Raw genomic sequence first — 19,171 nt, 5'->3', positions numbered from 1 at the left:
TGCATGACTTCTTTTTTAATTTTTTTTGTATATATATGTAAGTATATATAAAATTATATTTTTGTTTCACTTGCTGTATGATTTTTTTTTTGAATTTGAACGTTTAGCTTAAAAAAGGGACGTTTCCCTAAAATTGTGGCATTATCTTAATTTATTGTTAGCATATTTAACGCTTCAGTTACAAACCACTTTTTAAAATAGAATTGTATAAATAAAAAAAAAACCTTTATATACAAAATTAAAGATACCTAAAATAACTAAACCATACCCATATAATGTAATTAGGTAAACTATACCCATATAATGTTATTTAATCAAATAGTTTGCCATATATGAAATTTTCCCTTTTAATTTTTGGCTAAAATATCTTTAGTAAATTGATTTTTTCATCTTTCCTTACCTAAGGTTCCTTATTTAAGTTACCCAAAGAGCAATTGAATTTGCAAATTCCATTCAATCTTTTACTCAACTATGTTGACGAAATCGTACAAGGCTTCACTCGTTGGTCCACTAGATCTTCCTATAGATTACTACAACATCATAGTTGTTATCTTCGGCGTCTTTGGTGCCACATTAATTATCAGATACAAGATTTGTTAGAAACTGTTATTATATTCAATGTGCAATCCATTGCTAACATAAGGAATATGAAAAATGATCTTAAGCAAATCTCAATGGCTATGATGTTTCGTATCACGAATCTCATGACAAACTACTTGGGCGTTAGTTGTTGGGAAAGCAAGACAACTTGATGGAATTGTTTCAGGCACAAAACTCATTTATAAGAAAATACGGATATCGTCCCAAAATATTTACTTCTTTTGGTGATTCTTAGCTAAATTAAGTTTTAAAATAGTTTTTTTATTTTTATAGTTTGAGCTCTTTTTACAAGGCTATTCTGTTTCAAGTTGTAATGGCTCTAATCTTAGCAAATGCTGTCAAAATAATAACTATCGTGATATCACATTTTCTTAGTGTATTCAGGTTTCTATACTAATATATTGTAATGTTGGAAGCAACTAATGATTGACTCCTCTTAAATATTCTACCTTCATTTCTACATGTTTCTGTTAGCTAATTTCATGTAGAGGTTAAAGAATGAAAAAAATCAAAAAATTGTTGAAATGACCCATGTGTAATAATAATTATATGAGACAAACGTGCAACACACATTTTCAAAAATTAGTAGAAAAAAAATGAAAATAAGTTTCCTGTCCGTACAATTCCTTGTCCTCAACCTTCCGCTCTCTCCTCTTTTCTTCTCATGCATGTCCCCTATACCCCCACCCCCACCCCCAGATGCTCTCCCTTTCTTCTTTCACACATTTCTGTCATATCCCCATTTTGATCTTTTTCCCTATGGTGTTATCTTTTTTCTATCATTGTTAAAAACAGATTACAAATCTTTGATTTCTTTTATATATATATAATACTACTAATTCTATTTGATGATGAACGATAAAAAATTCGAAGAAGATGAAAAAAAAGCATTGGAAGGTCTTAGCAATGCGCCAATTACGCCGCGTAAAAAAGTACATTCATACAGCCATCAGCTTAGAACCAATACAGGAACTCACCATAAACGTTACCATCAGTTTCGTCATCACAGCTTTGATATTCCCACTAATTTTATAGATAACAATAATAATCATGATCATCATGGGTTAATCTATAACGACGACGATTCTTCTGATGACGAAGATTTTTTTCCTTATTCTACTTATAGTACAACTACTACAGGTGCAGGGCATGTGTTTGATGCAGGAAATTTCGGGCCAACTGTGTTGGAGGATGAGGGTAATAATCAACAGCAGGCGTTGCCCGAGTTTGTTGGAGGTGGTGGTGGAGTTGGGATCTTTAAAGTACCAACTCGCGCCTCAGTACATCCTTCACGTCCGTCTTGTCATGAGCTCAGGCCTCATCCCCTTAGGGAAACTCAAGTGAGTAATTGTAGTTAATACATTATATATATCAATCAATCCCAAATTAGTTGGTGTTAAATGATATAAATTCTAAGCTTGAGTACCACAAACAATTTGTGTAGATCAGGACTATACAATGGGTGAATATACATGTACTATCCCTTGTTCGTCCCCAATATGGGGGAGGAGGATAGCTATATTAGTTGAAAGATGGTAAATTATGAGTTGAAGAACATAAGGTGTCCTTACTTTTTCGGGGAAAAAGAAAATGTCTCGAGTCAATGTTCCTATGCTAGGTGCCAAAATGCTAATGTAGTCTTAAAAAGTTGCTTCTGATCAAGTTCTATCTTTTCTTTTGATTTATGAATTTGTTTGATATTAGAACTAAATGGAACATAAGTTAAAAGGTCTATTGTTAGTTTAAATTCAAAAACTATAATCTGAAATGATGCAAGTTCTAATTGTTTCTACTTTAAAACAACAATGTAATACATTTAAAGTCTTATTAGATCCTTTACTTGTTTCTGTGGAAACGACTTAGGATGTGGAAGAGAAGAGTGGTGACGGATTGTAGGATTCATTTGTTTCTTAACAACTATGTACTGTTCAGAAAAACTTTCACAACTTTGATGTCGTTGATTGAGAAATGAATCAGGAACAGAAAGGGTGTTTGCCATTAGTATTTAACATTCTTCATTTTATGTTTTTGTTGAAAATGTTCTTCTTTCTTTTCGCCAATTATACAGGTTGGAAAATTTTTGAGGACCATTGCCTGTACAGAGACACAATTATGGGCTGGACTTGAATGTGGTATAAGAGTGTGGAATTTTTCAGATCAGTACAAGTCAGGAATGGGAATTGGTGAAAGGGCAAGGAGAGGAGATGAGGATGCTGCACCATTTCATGAGTCAACAAGTACATCACCCACATTATGCTTGATGGTTGATAGTGGGAGTAGGTTGATCTGGAGTGGACACAAAGATGGCAAAATTAGGTCTTGGAAGATGGACCAATCAAATTTTCATGAATCTTCTTTTAAGGAAGGCCTCTCCTGGCAGGCTCATCGTGGTTCTGTTCTTTCCATGGTCATGTCTTCTTATGGTAATATATCAACTTATCGTTGGGCACATTTGTAATTCTTTTGTGAAAAGAAGTATATGGTCCCCCATCAATGTTTATGATTAATCAGCCTATTAAAATTATTGTTTGTGCATCTTTGAACTGAAAATATGTAAGCTCCTCTTGGTTTTGGTAGCTACGGTTGGGATGTATCATTTGGAGTTCTAGTTAGCAACCCTTTGAAATTAGGTGCAGGAGAAGAAAACTGAGCTTATTTAGACAACCAATCAGCCACTTATCTGGACCGATAATTAACCTTCGATTTTCCCTTTTTGCTGATTGCACGCAAGGTCTCTTTGTCATTCTGCTCCATAGTTTTACTATAGCTGTAAGTGTTTTACTCAAGTCTTGCAATAATTATCAAGAACACTTGTGGAATGCTTATTTTGAAATTCAATTTTCCAGGTTATTACTGAGCTTATATTCCTAAGTTTCCTCAAGGTCATTGATTCATATATGTTATTTCGTCGTACTGGTAGTTGAGAACCTCATTTGTTAGCTTTGTCATCACATTAATGATGAAATGTGTTGATTCAAATTTTTCGATGGACAAGTATCATGACAGTTTACTTGCATATCCAGGTGATATATGGTCAGGGTCCGAGGGTGGTAACATCAGGGTTTGGCCATGGGAATCTATTCATAAATCTCTTTCTTTATCATCTGAAGAAAGACATATGGCTGCTTTACTTGTGGAACGGTCAATTGTTGATCTTAAGAGCCAAGTTACAGTTAATGGTGTTTGTAACATCTCATCTTCTGATGTGAAGTGTTTGTTATCTGATCATGTAAGAGCAAAAGTGTGGGCAGCTGGATCAGCATCCTTTTCATTATGGTAGGTTCCTCTATATTTTTCCATCTGAATGATTATGTGTGCATAATAAATTGTCACTCCTAATTACTCTGATAGTTGGGAAACCGCAGGGATGCACGGACAAGGGAACTCCTTAAAGTTTACAATACAGAAGGTCAAATTGAAAACCGGGGTGACATGTCATCAGTGCAAGAACAAGCAACAGAGGATGAGATGAATGCCAAGGTTTCATCCAAACCTAAAAAGGAAAAGTCACAAGGAAGTAGCTTTTTGCAAAGGTCACGTAATGCTATAATGGGAGCTGCAGAAGCTGTCCGTCGAGTTGCTTCAAAGGGGGCAGGAGCATTTGCAGAAGATAGTAAAAAAACAGAAGCCCTTGTGCTTGCAGCCGATGGAATGATTTGGAGTGGATGTTCAAATGGTTTACTTGTGCATTGGGATGGAAATGGCAACCGTTTGCAAGATTTTCATCACCATCCTTGTGCTGTTTTAAGCTTATGTGCTCATGGTTCTCGGATATGGGTTGGATACATAAGTGGGATGGTACAGATGCTGGATCTTGAAGGAAACTTGCTGGTTGGCTGGGTTGCTCACAATGGGCCTGTGGTAAAAATGGTAGTTGGGGATAACTATCTTTTCAGCTTGGCTACTCACGGTGGTATACGTGGATGGAGTCTTGCCTCTCCAGGACCTATTGATAACATAATACGGCCAGATTTAGCTGAGAAAGAACATTTGTACACTAGAAAAGAAGATTTCAGGATTTTAGTTGGCACCTGGAATGTCGGTCAGGGAAGAGTTTCACAGGAAGCACTAGAAGCTTGGCTTGGTTCCACAGTTTCAGATGTTGGGATAGTAGTGGTTGGGTTGCAAGAAGTAGAAATGGGAGCAGGTTTTCTTGCAATGTCTGCTGCAAAAGAAAGTGTAAGCCATTTCACGTTCTATATGTTATAGGCAGTCCAGCTGTATAAGAGATTTTAAAACCATATGCGACTGGTAGTTGTGCTGTTTGAACATGGATCCAGGAAAAAAAAGTACTCCATCCTTTTCTATTTTTATGTATCTTAGTTTGACTAGGCATGAAGTTTAAGAAAATTAGGGAGACTTTTGAATGTTGTTGTCTTAAACTTAAGGTGTAAACTGTAGTAAGACATATAAATTGAAATAGAGGTATTGGAAACTTGATCAGTTTGTTATTTAGAAAAAAAGAAATCAAGAATCCTAGTAGCTGAAAGAGTTAACAGGTTTTGTCATAAGAGAATGATTACATGTCTCAATCTTCAAGTAGTTCTTCCCTATTTCATTGATCTGTCTCCTTGACCCTGCGTCTCTACTTGCTCAGCTAATCCTTGAAACATTGCCAAGAGATTGGAGGGAAGACAAAAGTTAGCACTAAGATGCTCTACTATAGATGAATAATTTGGCGCACATGTGGATAGTGTAACCTTATACTTCCCTAATCTTGTGTCATGTACACAGCATTATCACTCATGTCATCTGTAGGTAGGACTGGAAGGAAGTGCTATGGGGCAATGGTGGCAGGATGCCATAGGTAAGGCATTGGATGAAGGATCAACTTTCGAACGTGTAGGATCAAGGCAACTAGCTGCATTGCTTATTGCTATCTGGTAAGAGCTTGCGGAGATTACTTTAATGATCTGTTTTCTCTTTATAAGCTGAAGTCACCAAACTAGACCTCCTAAGAACTACATTCTTCATAAAGCGTCAAATTTATAGCTGAATTTGGGTGATATAATTCTACCTTGAACTCCAATTCCTACTTATTTTTACTCATTTACTTCATCGATGACATTTAATCAGGGTGAGGAAAAGTCTCAGAAATCATGTTGGAGACCTTGATGTTGGAGCAGTTGCATGTGGTTTAGGACGTGCAATTGGTAACAAGGTAACTTTCTTTCTGATGTTTAACTGGTATTTTTTTTATCATATGTTTGTTTGTTTACATTAGGATTCATACCACCAATGCTCAAGAAATAGAGCTGCTTGTTCTGCTTAGTTGTTGGTTCTTGCCTTTATAAAAGAAACAATGAAATGGCTTGTATAACTCTGTCATGTTACACATTTACAATGCAGGGTGGAGTTGGTCTGAGGTTAAGAGTATTTGATCGAATAATGTGCTTTGTGAACTGTCACTTGGCTGCCCATTTGGAAGCAATCACCCGTCGCAATGCTGATTTTGACCATATATATCGAACAATGTCCTTCACTCGGTCTTCTAACCTTCTTAACAATGCTTCTGGTATGCTGCTATACCTGCTTTTCTATTGCACTGTTGTCTTCTCCACGTATTGACTATGGCTGCTTTACTCTTCTGGCTTGCCATTGATCCTCCTTCTATTGCAGTTGGCGTCTCATCTGCTGCTCAAGTGCTTCGTGGTACAAATGTATGATCTTCATTTCCTATAGTTTTTTGTCAAGTGATTTTACATTCTAATGTTGTTCAACTAACACCTTCTCATCTACAACAGGCTGCAGCAATTAATCCTGATGAGGGAAAGCCTGATCTTGCTGAAGCTGACATGGTGATTTTCTTTGGTGATTTCAATTATCGTCTTTTTGGGATATCTTATGATGAAGCAAGGGACTTTGTCTCACAAAGAAGCTTTGATTGGCTTCGAGAGAGAGATCAATTGAGAGCAGAAATGAAAACTGGTAAAGTTTTCCAAGGAATGCGCGAAGCAATCATCAAATTTCCTCCAACGTACAAGTTTGAAAGGGGGAAACCAGGATTAGGAGGTAAGGCATATTTGTAATGATATAGAATGTGACTGAACATCTTAGTTTCCTTTCGTTTTGTTTAGAATGGCAAGGGTTTGTTTCAAGAACTAATTTAAGACTCCTCATAATGCATGGACGTAACCATAAGCATTGACCATACTTTCCATTTTCCACTTTAGGATATGATTCTGGAGAGAAGAAACGAATTCCAGCTTGGTGTGATCGAGTATTGTATAGAGACAGCCGGACAAGCCCTACAGTGGAATGCAGTTTAGGGTGTCCTGTCGTTGCCTCTATTATCCAGTAAGTCTTTTTGCAGGGAGAAGGGGTGGGAGGCGGAGGTGTTCTTCATATTTACTTTTCTTGCTTCATCTTGAAACTTCTCTGTTACATGATAGGTATGAGGGTTGCATGGAAGTAACAGAAAGTGATCATAAGCCTGTAAGGTGCAAGTTTAATATTGAACTTGCTCATATTGATAGATCAGTGAGGAGACAAGAGTTTGGGAAGGTTTTCCAAAACAATGATAGAATCAGGTCTGTATTGAATGAACTACGTTATGTTCCAGAGACAAATATTAGCACCAGCCAAATTGTTCTACAGAATAAAGACACATTCAGCTTACAGATTTCCAACAAAAGCAGAGAAGACATGGTTCTCTTCCAGATCACCTGTAGTGGTCAGTCCACCACCAAAGAGGATACGCAAGCATCAGAGTATCATCCCAGAGGTTCCCTTGGTTTTCCCAGATGGCTTGAGGTGATTCTTCATTTCCTAGATGCTTTTTCATCCTACGGCAACAAGGAAAACAAGTCCCTTTTCTCTTGGTGGAACAGTTTTACCTCTTTTCGAGTCCCACATAGTATGCTAGGAAGTTCAAAGGTTACTTAAAGAGCCTAAAATGGTGAACTTAGATTATAGGCTGTCCCTTCATACTGATATGCACATAGTAAGAAAGAAAAGAAGGAATAAGCATTAGTTAAACCTGACCAGCCAAACAACTGCTTTTTCTCTTAGTTGATGCCTTATTTATTGCTGTGTCAGTCCCTTAGCTTTAACATGTACTTTTTTGGAACTGAAAATGGGCCTTCACTACAAGCAATTCCATCTACTAATTTTCTGATTCAGGTCACACCTGCTGCTGGCATCATCAAACCTGATCAAGCTGCTGAGATCTTAGTTCAACATGAGGATAGCCAGTCATTAGAAGATTCTGTTGATGGCCCTCCGCAAAGTCGGTGCTCTGAGGATACAATAAACAAGGAGGTGACTTTGATGATCTTTATTAAAGCCAGTCAGTCAACTGAGGCAAGAACATATCAAGTACATGTGTGCCACAGCTTCTCAGCTGATGCACTTCGCGTTAATTCAAAAAACAGTGGGAGGAGTAATGAAGGAAGCTCCCATCATAGGTCCACACTCAAACATTCTGGGAGTACCTCGAATAAGAAGAAAGACCATCAAAACATTCGCGTTCCTTGATAGCTACATGAAAACCTAAGAATCTACAAGCACAACTGCAGTACCACGGGTTCCAACCAGTTGGATTTTCTCAGCTGTCGATACTTGATAGGATCTCCATGTAAATAATAATCATATACAAGTAGTACAAAAGCTCGAATTCCAGCTCACAAAATATTGGAAAAAGCTGAGATTTTCTCACCCATTTTTTGTGAGAATCAGGTCCTTAATACTGTTTACATTAATACTCTTTTTGACTGAAGATTTATGACCAATTTTGCATAGTGATCACTGGAAGTCTATTTGTGCTTCACCAAGAGGAGAACTGTTTTCGCTATTGAGCAGAAACAACTTGAGAAAAGTATATACTGTTGCTAATTCTGTACTACAAATTTGTATTTGGTTAAGTTCCGAGTCACGAAATGCTCTTCTAATGCCTTATTTTCTCTGCAATCAAAACCTTGTATCCAAAAGTAGGTTAATTAAGATCAGGAAGAAGGGAACTATGGAATTAGCTCACCATTGGAGCTTTTCCCCAAGCTGACAGAAAATTTCTACCAAATAAAAGAAGCTGGTTAAGGACAGAACTTCATAACCAGGAGAAATAGATATAATGAAGTATATCATACATAATATATTTAGTACATTACTCTACAAAGTTTATTATGTATACGCAAAAGCAATTCAATATCAGCAATCTCCACCTTCCTCTCATTCACTATCAATCTGGTACTAGTAACTCTAGGTTGATAGTGAACTCCATGAGAGCTTGCATTCAAACTATTAAAATTCATGCGAAGAATACAGAAGGATTTGCTAAAGCCTTCATCTTGAACTTCTAAGCAATATATCACCTCATTTGTGCAGAAATTCAGTGGCTGCAGGAAATCCATGTAGGGGAATTGTGCAGATATGCATCACCACGACATTATTGCAGTCTAGTTGAACTATCTCCTCATCTGTTCCTAACTCGTAGATCCTTTTGTTCCTCGAACAATTTGGTATCTGATGTCATTGATAGAAGTTCATCAGACTAGAGGGTTTAGAACCAACATATGTTCACTTATAGTGCTATCTACAAAGTACCAGACTTGGTGCCTTGGGCAGAAATTTATCTGGCTTTTATTTACTTCCTATACAGCATACATCCTCTTGTAGTTTTCACTGTAAAGCTCTGTATCTGATGCCACAGACATTGAGTATGAATGTGAATGAGTCTCAGCCCTCCTTATACTCCTCATCCTTGACTCTTCTAGCCTATGTCGAACTACACAATAGCACATGGAGCCAATAGTAGTGAGCATTATGGTGCTACCAATGACAGTTGCATAGATGGCAAGCGCTCTTTCCTTCTCTCCAACCACCACATAAGTAAGTGAAATAAAGGAAATTGAAATGGAGAGGCAAGCTGCCCACATGAGCTTGTTTATCCAAAACATGAGTTGCTTCTTTGCCTTCTGTTCAATCACCACCACAGAAGTTTGTACCACCACAACAGCAATGGAAATAAACAAGGCCATACTGTCAAACAAGAAAAATATTATGAAAGATGCTTTCCTGGCTATGTGCGCTTCACCGAGCGAAACCCCATCTGCTTTCTCTTCAATATATTGGCCAGGTACAGTGAAGATGGCAGCAAAAGCTACAGTAGCAATAAGAACAGCAACAACTGTCGCATTGTTGATTGCATTGTTAAGACCACTAATGTGGAGCTTTTTCACATTCTTTGCAATTTTCCGCACTCTGAAACCAGTTTGACGACTGTGTTGGAGTTGGGACTCCACATCATGTCGTATGTCACTGACAGTCTGTTTGAGCTGCTTTGCAGCCGTTGGAGGTCTCCCATCATCTTTAGAACGGGTAGCTCCTGCCTCCTTCAAAATGGAAATGAGCTGCGGAGAGCCAGACTTTTCTGCAATATCAAGAGCTGTGTCTCCAGCCTTATTGACAGCATTGAGATCGATGCCCTCAATTGATATTAGACATTGTACCATCTGCAATTACGTTAGTTTAGTTTCAAGTTAAATTGTAAAACAAAGTGCACTGAATATGATCAAATTGATTATCTTCATCGAATAATCACTATCTTTTAGAAATAATCAGAAACAATTTAGATAATCCAAGCCAAACATGCTCAAAGCATCTTCACAAAACAAGCTTGCCTTTGCAAATTCACTTGCGCTACGTTACCTTAAGTAATATCATTACTTCTGCACCATCATGTTATATTTAACCACAGTAATCTAGAAGATCAATAGGTAAAGACACAGAAGTCCAAAAATTGTCCCTTAAGAGCGTAGCAAGAAATCCTTAGCTGTTACGGTAAGTGGTCTCTAGTGTCAGCTTTCTTGTTTTCAGACGGCATCGAAGTCACCAGTTTTTTAAATTAGCTTATTTTGTAGATATCAGGCTTATCTGGGAAGAGAAGACTGAGTTGCAAGAAGCACCTGCGAGGGAAAAAGGGAGTTGAAGAGACGAATAAGCAGTCGACTGCAGTATTTTCAACACGTCTTCATTGAGAAAAAGAAAATCTAAATTTAGGATTTTAGGATATAGTGTTCATTTGTCGCCTCAACTTCCCTTTCCCTCTTTGATGTTTCCTAAATATGCAGCCATCTCCATGATACATAACAAGAGACTTCATCCTGTAAACTCAACCCACCTTTTCAATGTGGTTCACAAAATGAACAGTTTTGCGCCAATTTAGAAGTATTAGACTTCAATTTTTTTTTGAGGATAAGAATTAGACTTCAATATGTAAAACACGTATCACCAATTCCCCTGAAACACATTTAAACACTCAACTTTCTGGGAGTTGATAGTATACAAGAAATAATAGATGATAAACAAAGACCAACCTGTGGCCGCCCCTTTATAGTTGCAACATGAAGTGCTCTGTTTCCTTTGTTATCTTCCAAAGCCAATACAGCAGGATTTGGTTTGACTAATTCAAGAACAATATCAAAATTTTGTCCCTTTACAGCCATGTGCAAGGCACTTTGGCCTTTTTTATCTGTTCTAAAGCCAATCTCAGGATCCTTGCTTAGAAGAGATCTAACTATTTCCAAGTGCCCCATTCTTGCAGCTGTATGGAGAATGGTCTTGCCATTGTTACGAGCTATCTTAGCAAGGTTTGAATCGATCTCCAGAAGGAGATTTACTACATCAAGGTGTCCCTGAGCAGCTGCAGTATGTAAGGCTGTAGAGTTGGCTGAATCCGTTGTCATGACCAGGTTTGGAAATGAATGCAACAGCTCTTTCAGTACCTCTGCAATGTAATCCAGAAATTGTTTTTAGAGAGTGGATATAAAAAAGAAACATTCTAATTCCATCTTAACAATTGTCTCTAAGAACAAGTTTCAGAAAATGACAAACGACCCAGAACAAGCATTTAAGTTTGCTTCAATTGTCATCACAAGTTTCTAAGCTTTAATATACTCAAGCCACAGAAAGCACAAACTAAATCATAAATGTGATGGCAGATCCAAACCGTGAGTGGTGTAAAACTTAATCAATCTTTTTCTGATAAAGTAAATAAGCTTAATGTTCCCTTTTTCCTGATCAATAGTAAATAAGCTTCCTCTTCAAGCCCAAGGGATCTTAAAAGTTCATTCTTCATTGGCTTTATGTTGCCCCCTCCAACTTCTACATATCTTGACTAATCCATCTGTACCTTCTATCTGCTACCTCCCACTAGAACAAGAGTTGTGACACTATCGACCAAGGCTTGAAAGGATGAAAGAAATCACCTAACCTTTTTTTGCCCTTGGTAGGATTTGAACCCTGATCCCCCACAGTCCATTCCAACTTCATTAACTGTGAACCACACCCTCAGATAAAAAATCTTAAAAGTACAAAAACATTTCATAAACTAAGGTGATACAGAAAATGCAGCAGTTGTTGAGCAAAAAACAACTGGGGAGCTAATCTAGAGGACAGACTGCTCAAGATCAGCCTGTTCTGGTTTCACGAAATCATATATCAAGGTCACACTTATCAAGATAGTTAAACAGATAGAGAACTTAAGAATGAGGATGAAGAAAAATGATTTCCTCAAGTTCAGCAGACAAAAAATGAAGAATTAGCATTACCATTTCTAAGTAAATAAGAGAATCCAAAGGACGTCATTAGTCATAGCACCCAATGTTGGTTGACATATTAATTGGATAAGATGTAGTGATGATGCCAGGAAACTCTGGCATCATTTTGTTCTAGAAAAGCAGTAACACCCATGAACGATGTGTCTAATAGGGAGTTACCTTGAGGATCAGGAAGCAGCAAAAGAAGCATTAATGGTGACAAAATTTAGGAACCTGTTGGTGAGTGGAAAAATAGTTGCATATGTTTAGATAAAAAAGGATTTACAGAGCCCCCAAAGAATGACAAAATCTTGTACTTCACGTGCTTGTAAAAACATCAGTTTCAGAGGAATGCATTACGTCCATTCCATAAGATTCATCCTTGAACATAATTCCCTCAAAAAATAAACTAAACCACTTTCTAAAGGTTCTTATCAAACAAAGATATTTATTTAAACATTCAATTATTGTTTAAGACTTTTGACCTTTTTTTATGTTTTGATGAATTGTCTGTGTCAACCCTTAGGGCCAACCCGCAGCCTTCAAAACTCAGGGGTAATGTGCCCTCCCCTATCCCACGTAAATACAACATCTAGTTCGTCGGCTTCTGACTATTTTCTCTTAACATGTTAGTCTGAAAGGTAATTTAAATCATTTTATGGGATGAACATGTATCACTTTAACTCAGTTACTATTCTTACTATTTTTCCTTTCAAAATTAGTACTGAAAAAAGGTTTCAGGAATGATTGTATCATCACAAAGTCTTACGTAGTTGATGTAAATGTACAACTTGATATAATGATCTGGAGAGTCTTTTCAGGGTCATCTAGGCCTGTGGAAACATATTTGTAATTATCTAGTCTTCTACTGAAGCCATAAGTAATCTGCACTACAGCAGCTTAGGGTAAAGGTTTAGAAGCTAAAATCAATGATGACAATTGCTCCTAATGTGGGTCAGCACCAATTATAACATGTGAAGTAAAATAGACACACACATTATCTCCATAAAGCATGCAATATGTACAAGAGGAATGCATCATAAGACTCACCAAGATGACCCTGCTTTGCGGCAATATGGAATGCATCAAAACCATTATTTGCCAGAATAGAAGCTGTCTGAAGGTCTAAATGTTTTAGCAACTCTGCAACAACCAAACTATGGCCATTTTCTGCCGCAACATACAGAACAGTCTCACCCTCCTGGTTTTGTTTAGATAACAAATCGTTGGTGCTTTTGCTATGAACGATTTCTTTTACCTTGCCAAGGTTCCCTGCTCTAATTGCCAAGTGAAGTGGTGAATCCCCTCTTTTCCCTGGTGATTCCTTACCCCTTTTCCTCTCACCACCAAAGCTCAGCTGCCTCTCCATCGCTATCCGAAAACTTTTCTGCTTTTCCATCAACCCTCTAAAGCTCCTCTGCTTCTCCATCGTCCCATTTCGAAAACTCTGCTGTTTCTCAATAACCCCATGAAAGCTAATCTGTTTCTCCATCATCACCACCCCAAAATTCAATCCCTTCTTTTGTATATCACTAATTTATCCAAAGAAATTCCCAAACCCCTTTTCCCACTTTCAAGAACTACAAAGCTTGAAACTTTTCATCATCATCAACTATAATTTTTTTAGATTCTGACTACCAAGGAACCCAAAATCAATGATACCACCTCCATTAAAATCAGTACAAAATATCAAACCAAAAATCAGACACTCTAATCTAAGATGAAATCTTGGAGCTCAGAAAACAAGAAATTCAAACCTTGAATTTGGTGGGATGATTAAAATTTCAGCTCTTACAATAGCTCCAAAACATCAAAAGAAACAATCTTTATCAAGATTCCCCAAAACAAAACAAACAAACTACATCAATAGTCAAACCAAACCACCAAAAAGACAAGCTCTCCCCCAAAAATAGAACTCAAGACCCCATTTTTGATGAACCCCAGAAGCTAAAATGAGACAATAATGGTGACAAACCCCAAAACCAACCAATAGATTCTCTACTCATTAAAAACCAGATGCTGCAAATCTTGAAGAAACCAATCCAAAAAAGATCAAAAACATTGAAACAAAAACACCATCATCCCATGTGAGATAATATCAATTCACATGTAATAATAATTGTAGTTTTTTAAGCATCTAATAACAGTTACTCAAAGCAATAGGTATAGTTATTTTACTTTTCTAGAAAGTTAGACTCCACTATTATCCACCCAATTAAAATACACCAACCAAAAAAAAAAAGAAGAAAAGAAAGATGTTTACTACTACTATTATGACATCTTGGTTTTTGCTAGTAAGATAAGAAAAATGAGTAAAATAAAAAAGTTTGTTAGTGAAAGATGCTGATTGTTGGCCGCCATTGATGTTGACATTATATGGATGCACTAAAAGACATAGATATACAGAGAGCAAATGGCCATTAACACGCTTCCATATTTTTACAAGGAGTGGAGCACTCTATAATTGTGGGTCCTAACTATGTTGATATATTTGGGGTATCCTTTTAAGAAAATATCGTATATCATATATTACTAAAAGCATGAACAAAAAAGTTAAAAGTTGAATTATGATTTTATCCTTTTTACAAATTAAATTATTATAAAATATTTAAATATTTGATTGTATAAATTTAATTAAATGTTAAATATTTTTAAATTTTCTAAGATTAATTCCTAATTAAATATCTAATTATTAATATTTATCATCTATAATCTATATGTATATAATAGTTATAATTTTTTTTTTAAAAAAAAGTTGAAAGTTGAATTACAGTTTTACTCTTCTATAAATTAAATTGTTATAAAATATTTAAATATTTGATTGTATAAATTTAATTAAAAGGTTAATGATTTTTAGACTTCTAAAGATTGATTTCTAATTAAATATCCAATTAATTAATATTTATCATCTATAATCTATATGTATATAATAATTATAATTTTTTTTTAAAAAAAAAGTCTTTACTAAATTGCTATATTTTCCCTCTTTCTCATAACTTTTTCCTTAACCCCTCTGAGCCCTCTCATGAATAATATAATTTATGTGGATAAAGTATTATCCTTTATGATAAATAACGAATTTAATAATATAAAGGGTGCAAATCTGCAAAATGGAGATACACGTTGACAATGTCCTCTCGATTATTATTAAAGAGTGACTCTATCTTCACAAATTTAAATTCATCAACGCTTAATTACGTGATAAGACCTTTAGTTGTTCTTTCTACATGGTTTGCTAATTTTAACTTCTTTTTTCATATTCTTCATTTATTTATTATTATTTGTTAATTACTTATTCAACTTTATACTCTTAATATTCATAACTCTCATTTTTTTATATTCATAACCTTCAAATATTTAAACCAAAACTTTAATATATCTTTTGATATTCCTTCTATTCTATCTATATAAATTCAACTTTTTTAAATCTCATGAAACCCCTATCAAGATTATTAGGCTATCATTTTCATTCTATAGTTAAAGTAGATAAAGAAACCTCTTGAATTTTGATAGGATATGAAAGGAGTCGATAAGAACTCAGAGAGTTATGTACTAATTTTGTACTTATTTTTTCATCAATATATACATCAGTCTTATAAGAACAATGTTTACATTGGATCTTTCTTAAATCTGTTTCTTTTTGTCTTTTTTTTTATCACCATCAGACTTCTTAATTTAGTTTTTTTATGAATGTTTTATTGCGTGAGTCTTTATTCTTATTTTGTAATTGTTACATTATATTATTCATTAATTTACATATATATTTCCATAAAATTTTTATCATTATAACATATCTATAAAAATTCACATAGAATACACGTGCGAAGCACGTCCTCAGAAACTAGTTAATTATTATAAGCATGAAGCTCAAAACTTAAAAGTTGAATTACTATTTTATTTCTCTAATAAATTAATTTTTTTATAATTTTCATATATATAATCTTCTTATTCTCATTCCATAATCTTGACCTTTCAAATTTCTAACATAAATATAAATAAAAATAAAAATTAGTAATTATTCCTTATAGAGAAGAAATTAAAGTAGATTTATGTATCTTTAAAATTAAATTTCATCTCTATCTTTTTTATATTTATTTTAACAATAATTCATGTGACTTTTCATATTTCCATAATTTTGTTCTATAAATTTAATTTTTTGAAGAAAATTTTTTATTTACCACTCCTACAATTCTTGTGTGTAGGAACTCTAAACATGTGAAATAATGTCACAATTTGAGGTGAAAGTTGTGAGATTCCCTTCTGCAGTCACGAGAATAGACAAGAATTCAAATTACTGAAGCATCGGAGCTTGGTGTGTTAGTTCTATACTTATTTGTAGTAAGAATTATAATAAGACTTTTTTGTCTCTATTCATATAGTTGAATTCTTGATTTATTAGCAAGTTGCTCTAAATTCATATTTGTATTTTGTATGCTCAAATATTCAGTTTTACTATAGAGACAAAAATAAAATGAAATGTCTAATTATCTTTCTCATTTGTACCTTTCTTTTTTTCTTTTTGCTTCGTACTTATAATTTTACATATACATTAATTTTCATCTTTAAGAATGAATTTGATAAAATAGGATGTTTATTCTTTTCTTTTCTTTTTATGAAAAAAAAAGGTGAAACATATAATATTAGAATAATGTTGGATAAGTTATGTATGAAGAGAAAATTAAATTTTATATAAAAATAGTAGTTATTCATAAATATTCTGATTTTCAAAATATAAATAATAAGATTTTTTACATCATAGTTTTAAATATTTATAGTTAACTAATTAGTTTAAAATGTTTGTGGATTAAAATTTATTACAATACTTTAAACACATTCATTATAATTATCAGGAGATTCAAAAGGCAAAATAAAAAAGTTGAAAGGATTTGTTTTCTTTTTACTCAAAGTTAATCTTACACTATTTCTTCTAACATTATTCTACCAATAAAACGGAACTATCGAGAAATTTAATTTAGATAGTTGTTATTTTTCCTTTTTGCTTTGAAAACATTTTTTTGAATTATAAACGAAATTTATTTTATTAATTTCTCATATTATTATCTTGATGCATTTATTTGGAGGTCAGAAAATTGGAGTGTCACAATTAGTAGTAAAATAAAGTAAGAAATCTGGAGTGTCACAATTAGTAGTAAAATAAAGTAAGAAATCTCAATTAGACATATTTTATTATTTAGTAATATTATCTTTTAAGAAATAATACACTCATGGGTTGCACGCGCAAAGCGCGTGCTTGGAAACTAGTACAAATATAAAAGCAATGTTTAATAGGGGTGTATCGGTCTATTTTGTTTGATTTTATGTATTATCAATTTGGTTTATTGATTTTTTATTTCAAATATGTTAATTCAATAACAAATTAATAAGATATTCTTTATTGATATTCGATTTATTGATTTTTGATCATTATCAGTTTGGTTTTTGGTTTATTCAATAACAAAATGTCCGTAAAATATTATATGTCTTGTCACTTCTCTACATGTTTTGATATAGTGAAACAAGAAAGATAATGGGAAATTTCATCAATAAGAGAAAATATAGTACGAAGGCTATAATTACATGTTACCACTAAAACACAGTATGAAACTTTTTATGTTGATCAAATTACGAAGCTTTACAAACTTGCAAATGCTACAACCTACAATTACAAACTAAAACTAAAATAAAATAGTCCAACAAGACTAATACTAAAACTAAAATCAAATAGGTACAATTGTGAACCCCTTACTTCAATCTTTAGGTTTTGAGTGAACAATAAAAACTAGTAAAGTGACCTAATGAGAAGTTGGTAGATTACTAATAATTTGATAAAGTTATAGTGTCTAATTATATATTAAATAACTATATTGAATAATTAGGAAGAATAAATAATAAATTATTAACGTCTTATTGGGTTATCGAATTACTCAATAACGCAATAGTAAAAACCAATATCGAACCAATAACCCAATAATTTTTTTTTATAAACCCATTAAAAATCCAATAACCCAGTAACAATAGCCCAATAACATTTTTTTTATTAGATTTATCGATCGGTTCGATTTTTGCACATCCTAATGTTCAACATCATAATATGGATGGTTGATATTTAATGGTGTCCAATTTCATCTTGAGAATGATAATATTTCTAGAAAAGAAGAAGAAGAAGAAACTTTACCAATTTGTGGATATTTGCACGTTTGTTCCTTATTATTATCAAAACAGAAAGTCATTTCGTACATATTAACTCATACACAAAATACTTCATGAAACATATATGAATCATAGACATCATTAAATCATATATCATATCATCATATCATATATTATTATAAGTGGAAAGCTCCTAATCTCAAAGTTGAATTATCATTTTACTCTTCAATTAAATATTTTTTTTTACTTTTTAAAATGTAAAAAGTATTTTTAATAAATAATTAGATAATAAACTTTAAAGTAATAAAGATATAATGAAAGATAAATAGTCATTCAAACAAATGAAGTCCAAACATTTCAAAACATCTCTTATTTAAATTGGAAGTTAAAGAATTTGAAGAGTTCCATTGATAAAATTATATACATGATTTTTCCAACAAAATACATTATTTTGATGTCTTCTCGTGACAATAGCATGTGGGCTAAATTAAATGAAATATTTTCTTTTTATACATATGTTTAAAAAGCACTTACCTCACAAAATTCTTCTTCAAATATTTCACGTTTCTTTTGATCAATAAATTTTAGACATATATGTATATAGATAGAACTAATATTACATGTTTTGTTTCATTCTTTTCATAGAAAATTTATGTTTTTATCGCAACATGTGATAAATAATTCTAAAGAACTTTTCATTTGGACAAAAAGTCTGCTCAACATTCATGAGGTAAAACAAATCTACTTGTGTGAGAAAGAATATGTATGTTATTTCGTTAATTTATTGATGGTAAATTCTTAGAGAATATAGACATCTGAATTAGAATTTAATCATTTCAGTGCATTCGATGCATTCTTCAAAAAGGTTAAAGGCGTCATGAACATTT

At 33.8% G+C, this 19,171-nt stretch overlaps 2 protein-coding genes across 3 annotated transcripts; one reads left to right on the top strand and one right to left on the bottom strand.

The window, feature by feature from the left end:
• The first annotated feature begins 1,264 nt into the window (after window positions 1-1,264).
• On the top strand, window positions 1,265-8,352 carry LOC101258235 (type I inositol polyphosphate 5-phosphatase 12-like). Of its 2 annotated transcripts, XM_019211539.3 has the most exons (13): window positions 1,265-1,940; window positions 2,669-3,023; window positions 3,624-3,876; window positions 3,966-4,779; window positions 5,359-5,483; window positions 5,677-5,761; window positions 5,950-6,115; window positions 6,220-6,260; window positions 6,345-6,612; window positions 6,774-6,897; window positions 6,993-7,130; window positions 7,222-7,353; window positions 7,723-8,352. In XM_019211539.3, exons 1-13 carry the CDS (start codon window positions 1,449-1,451, stop codon window positions 7,772-7,774), a joined length of 3,045 nt encoding a protein of 1,014 aa, XP_019067084.1. In that variant the 5' UTR covers window positions 1,265-1,448; the 3' UTR covers window positions 7,775-8,352. The 2 variants fall into 2 exon arrangements, with proteins under 2 accessions (XP_019067084.1, XP_019067083.1); XM_019211538.3 differs by having other exon boundaries at window positions 1,309-1,940; window positions 6,993-7,353.
• Window positions 8,353-8,643: 291 nt separating this feature from the next.
• Window positions 8,644-14,593, bottom strand: LOC101263977 (ankyrin repeat-containing protein At5g02620-like). Its single transcript, XM_004251939.4, has 3 exons — window positions 13,185-14,593; window positions 10,914-11,323; window positions 8,644-10,049 (listed from the first exon to the last, which is right to left on the bottom strand). The coding sequence occupies exons 1-3, from the start codon at window positions 13,627-13,629 to the stop codon at window positions 9,189-9,191; spliced, it is 1,716 nt and encodes a 571-aa protein (XP_004251987.1). The 5' UTR covers window positions 13,630-14,593; the 3' UTR covers window positions 8,644-9,188.
• Between the last annotated feature and the right edge of the window lie 4,578 nt (window positions 14,594-19,171).

This window comes from Solanum lycopersicum, chromosome 12 (assembly GCF_036512215.1).
Source record: "Solanum lycopersicum chromosome 12, SLM_r2.1".
Classification (NCBI taxonomy): Eukaryota; Viridiplantae; Streptophyta; class Magnoliopsida; order Solanales; family Solanaceae; genus Solanum; species Solanum lycopersicum.
Note: the sequence above shows the minus strand (reverse complement) of the source record. Positions and strands in the feature narration are given on the sequence as shown.

Excerpts from the sequence above, each read along its gene's own strand:
- LOC101258235 (XM_019211538.3), top strand. The coding sequence starts at position 1,449 with ATGATGAACGATAAAAAATTCGAAGAAGATGAAAAAAAAGCATTGGAA. Across the intron at positions 3,024-3,623 it reads CATGGTCATGTCTTCTTATG|GTGATATATGGTCAGGGTCC; the intron begins GTAATATATCAA and ends TTGCATATCCAG. Across the intron at positions 6,613-6,773 it reads GGGGAAACCAGGATTAGGAG|GATATGATTCTGGAGAGAAG; the intron begins GTAAGGCATATT and ends TTTCCACTTTAG.
- LOC101263977 (XM_004251939.4), bottom strand. The coding sequence starts at position 13,629 with ATGATGGAGAAACAGATTAGCTTTCATGGGGTTATTGAGAAACAGCAG. Across the intron at positions 11,324-13,184 it reads CGCAAAGCAGGGTCATCTTG|AGGTACTGAAAGAGCTGTTG; the intron begins GTGAGTCTTATG and ends ATTACATTGCAG. Across the intron at positions 10,050-10,913 it reads CTATAAAGGGGCGGCCACAG|ATGGTACAATGTCTAATATC; the intron begins GTTGGTCTTTGT and ends ACGTAATTGCAG.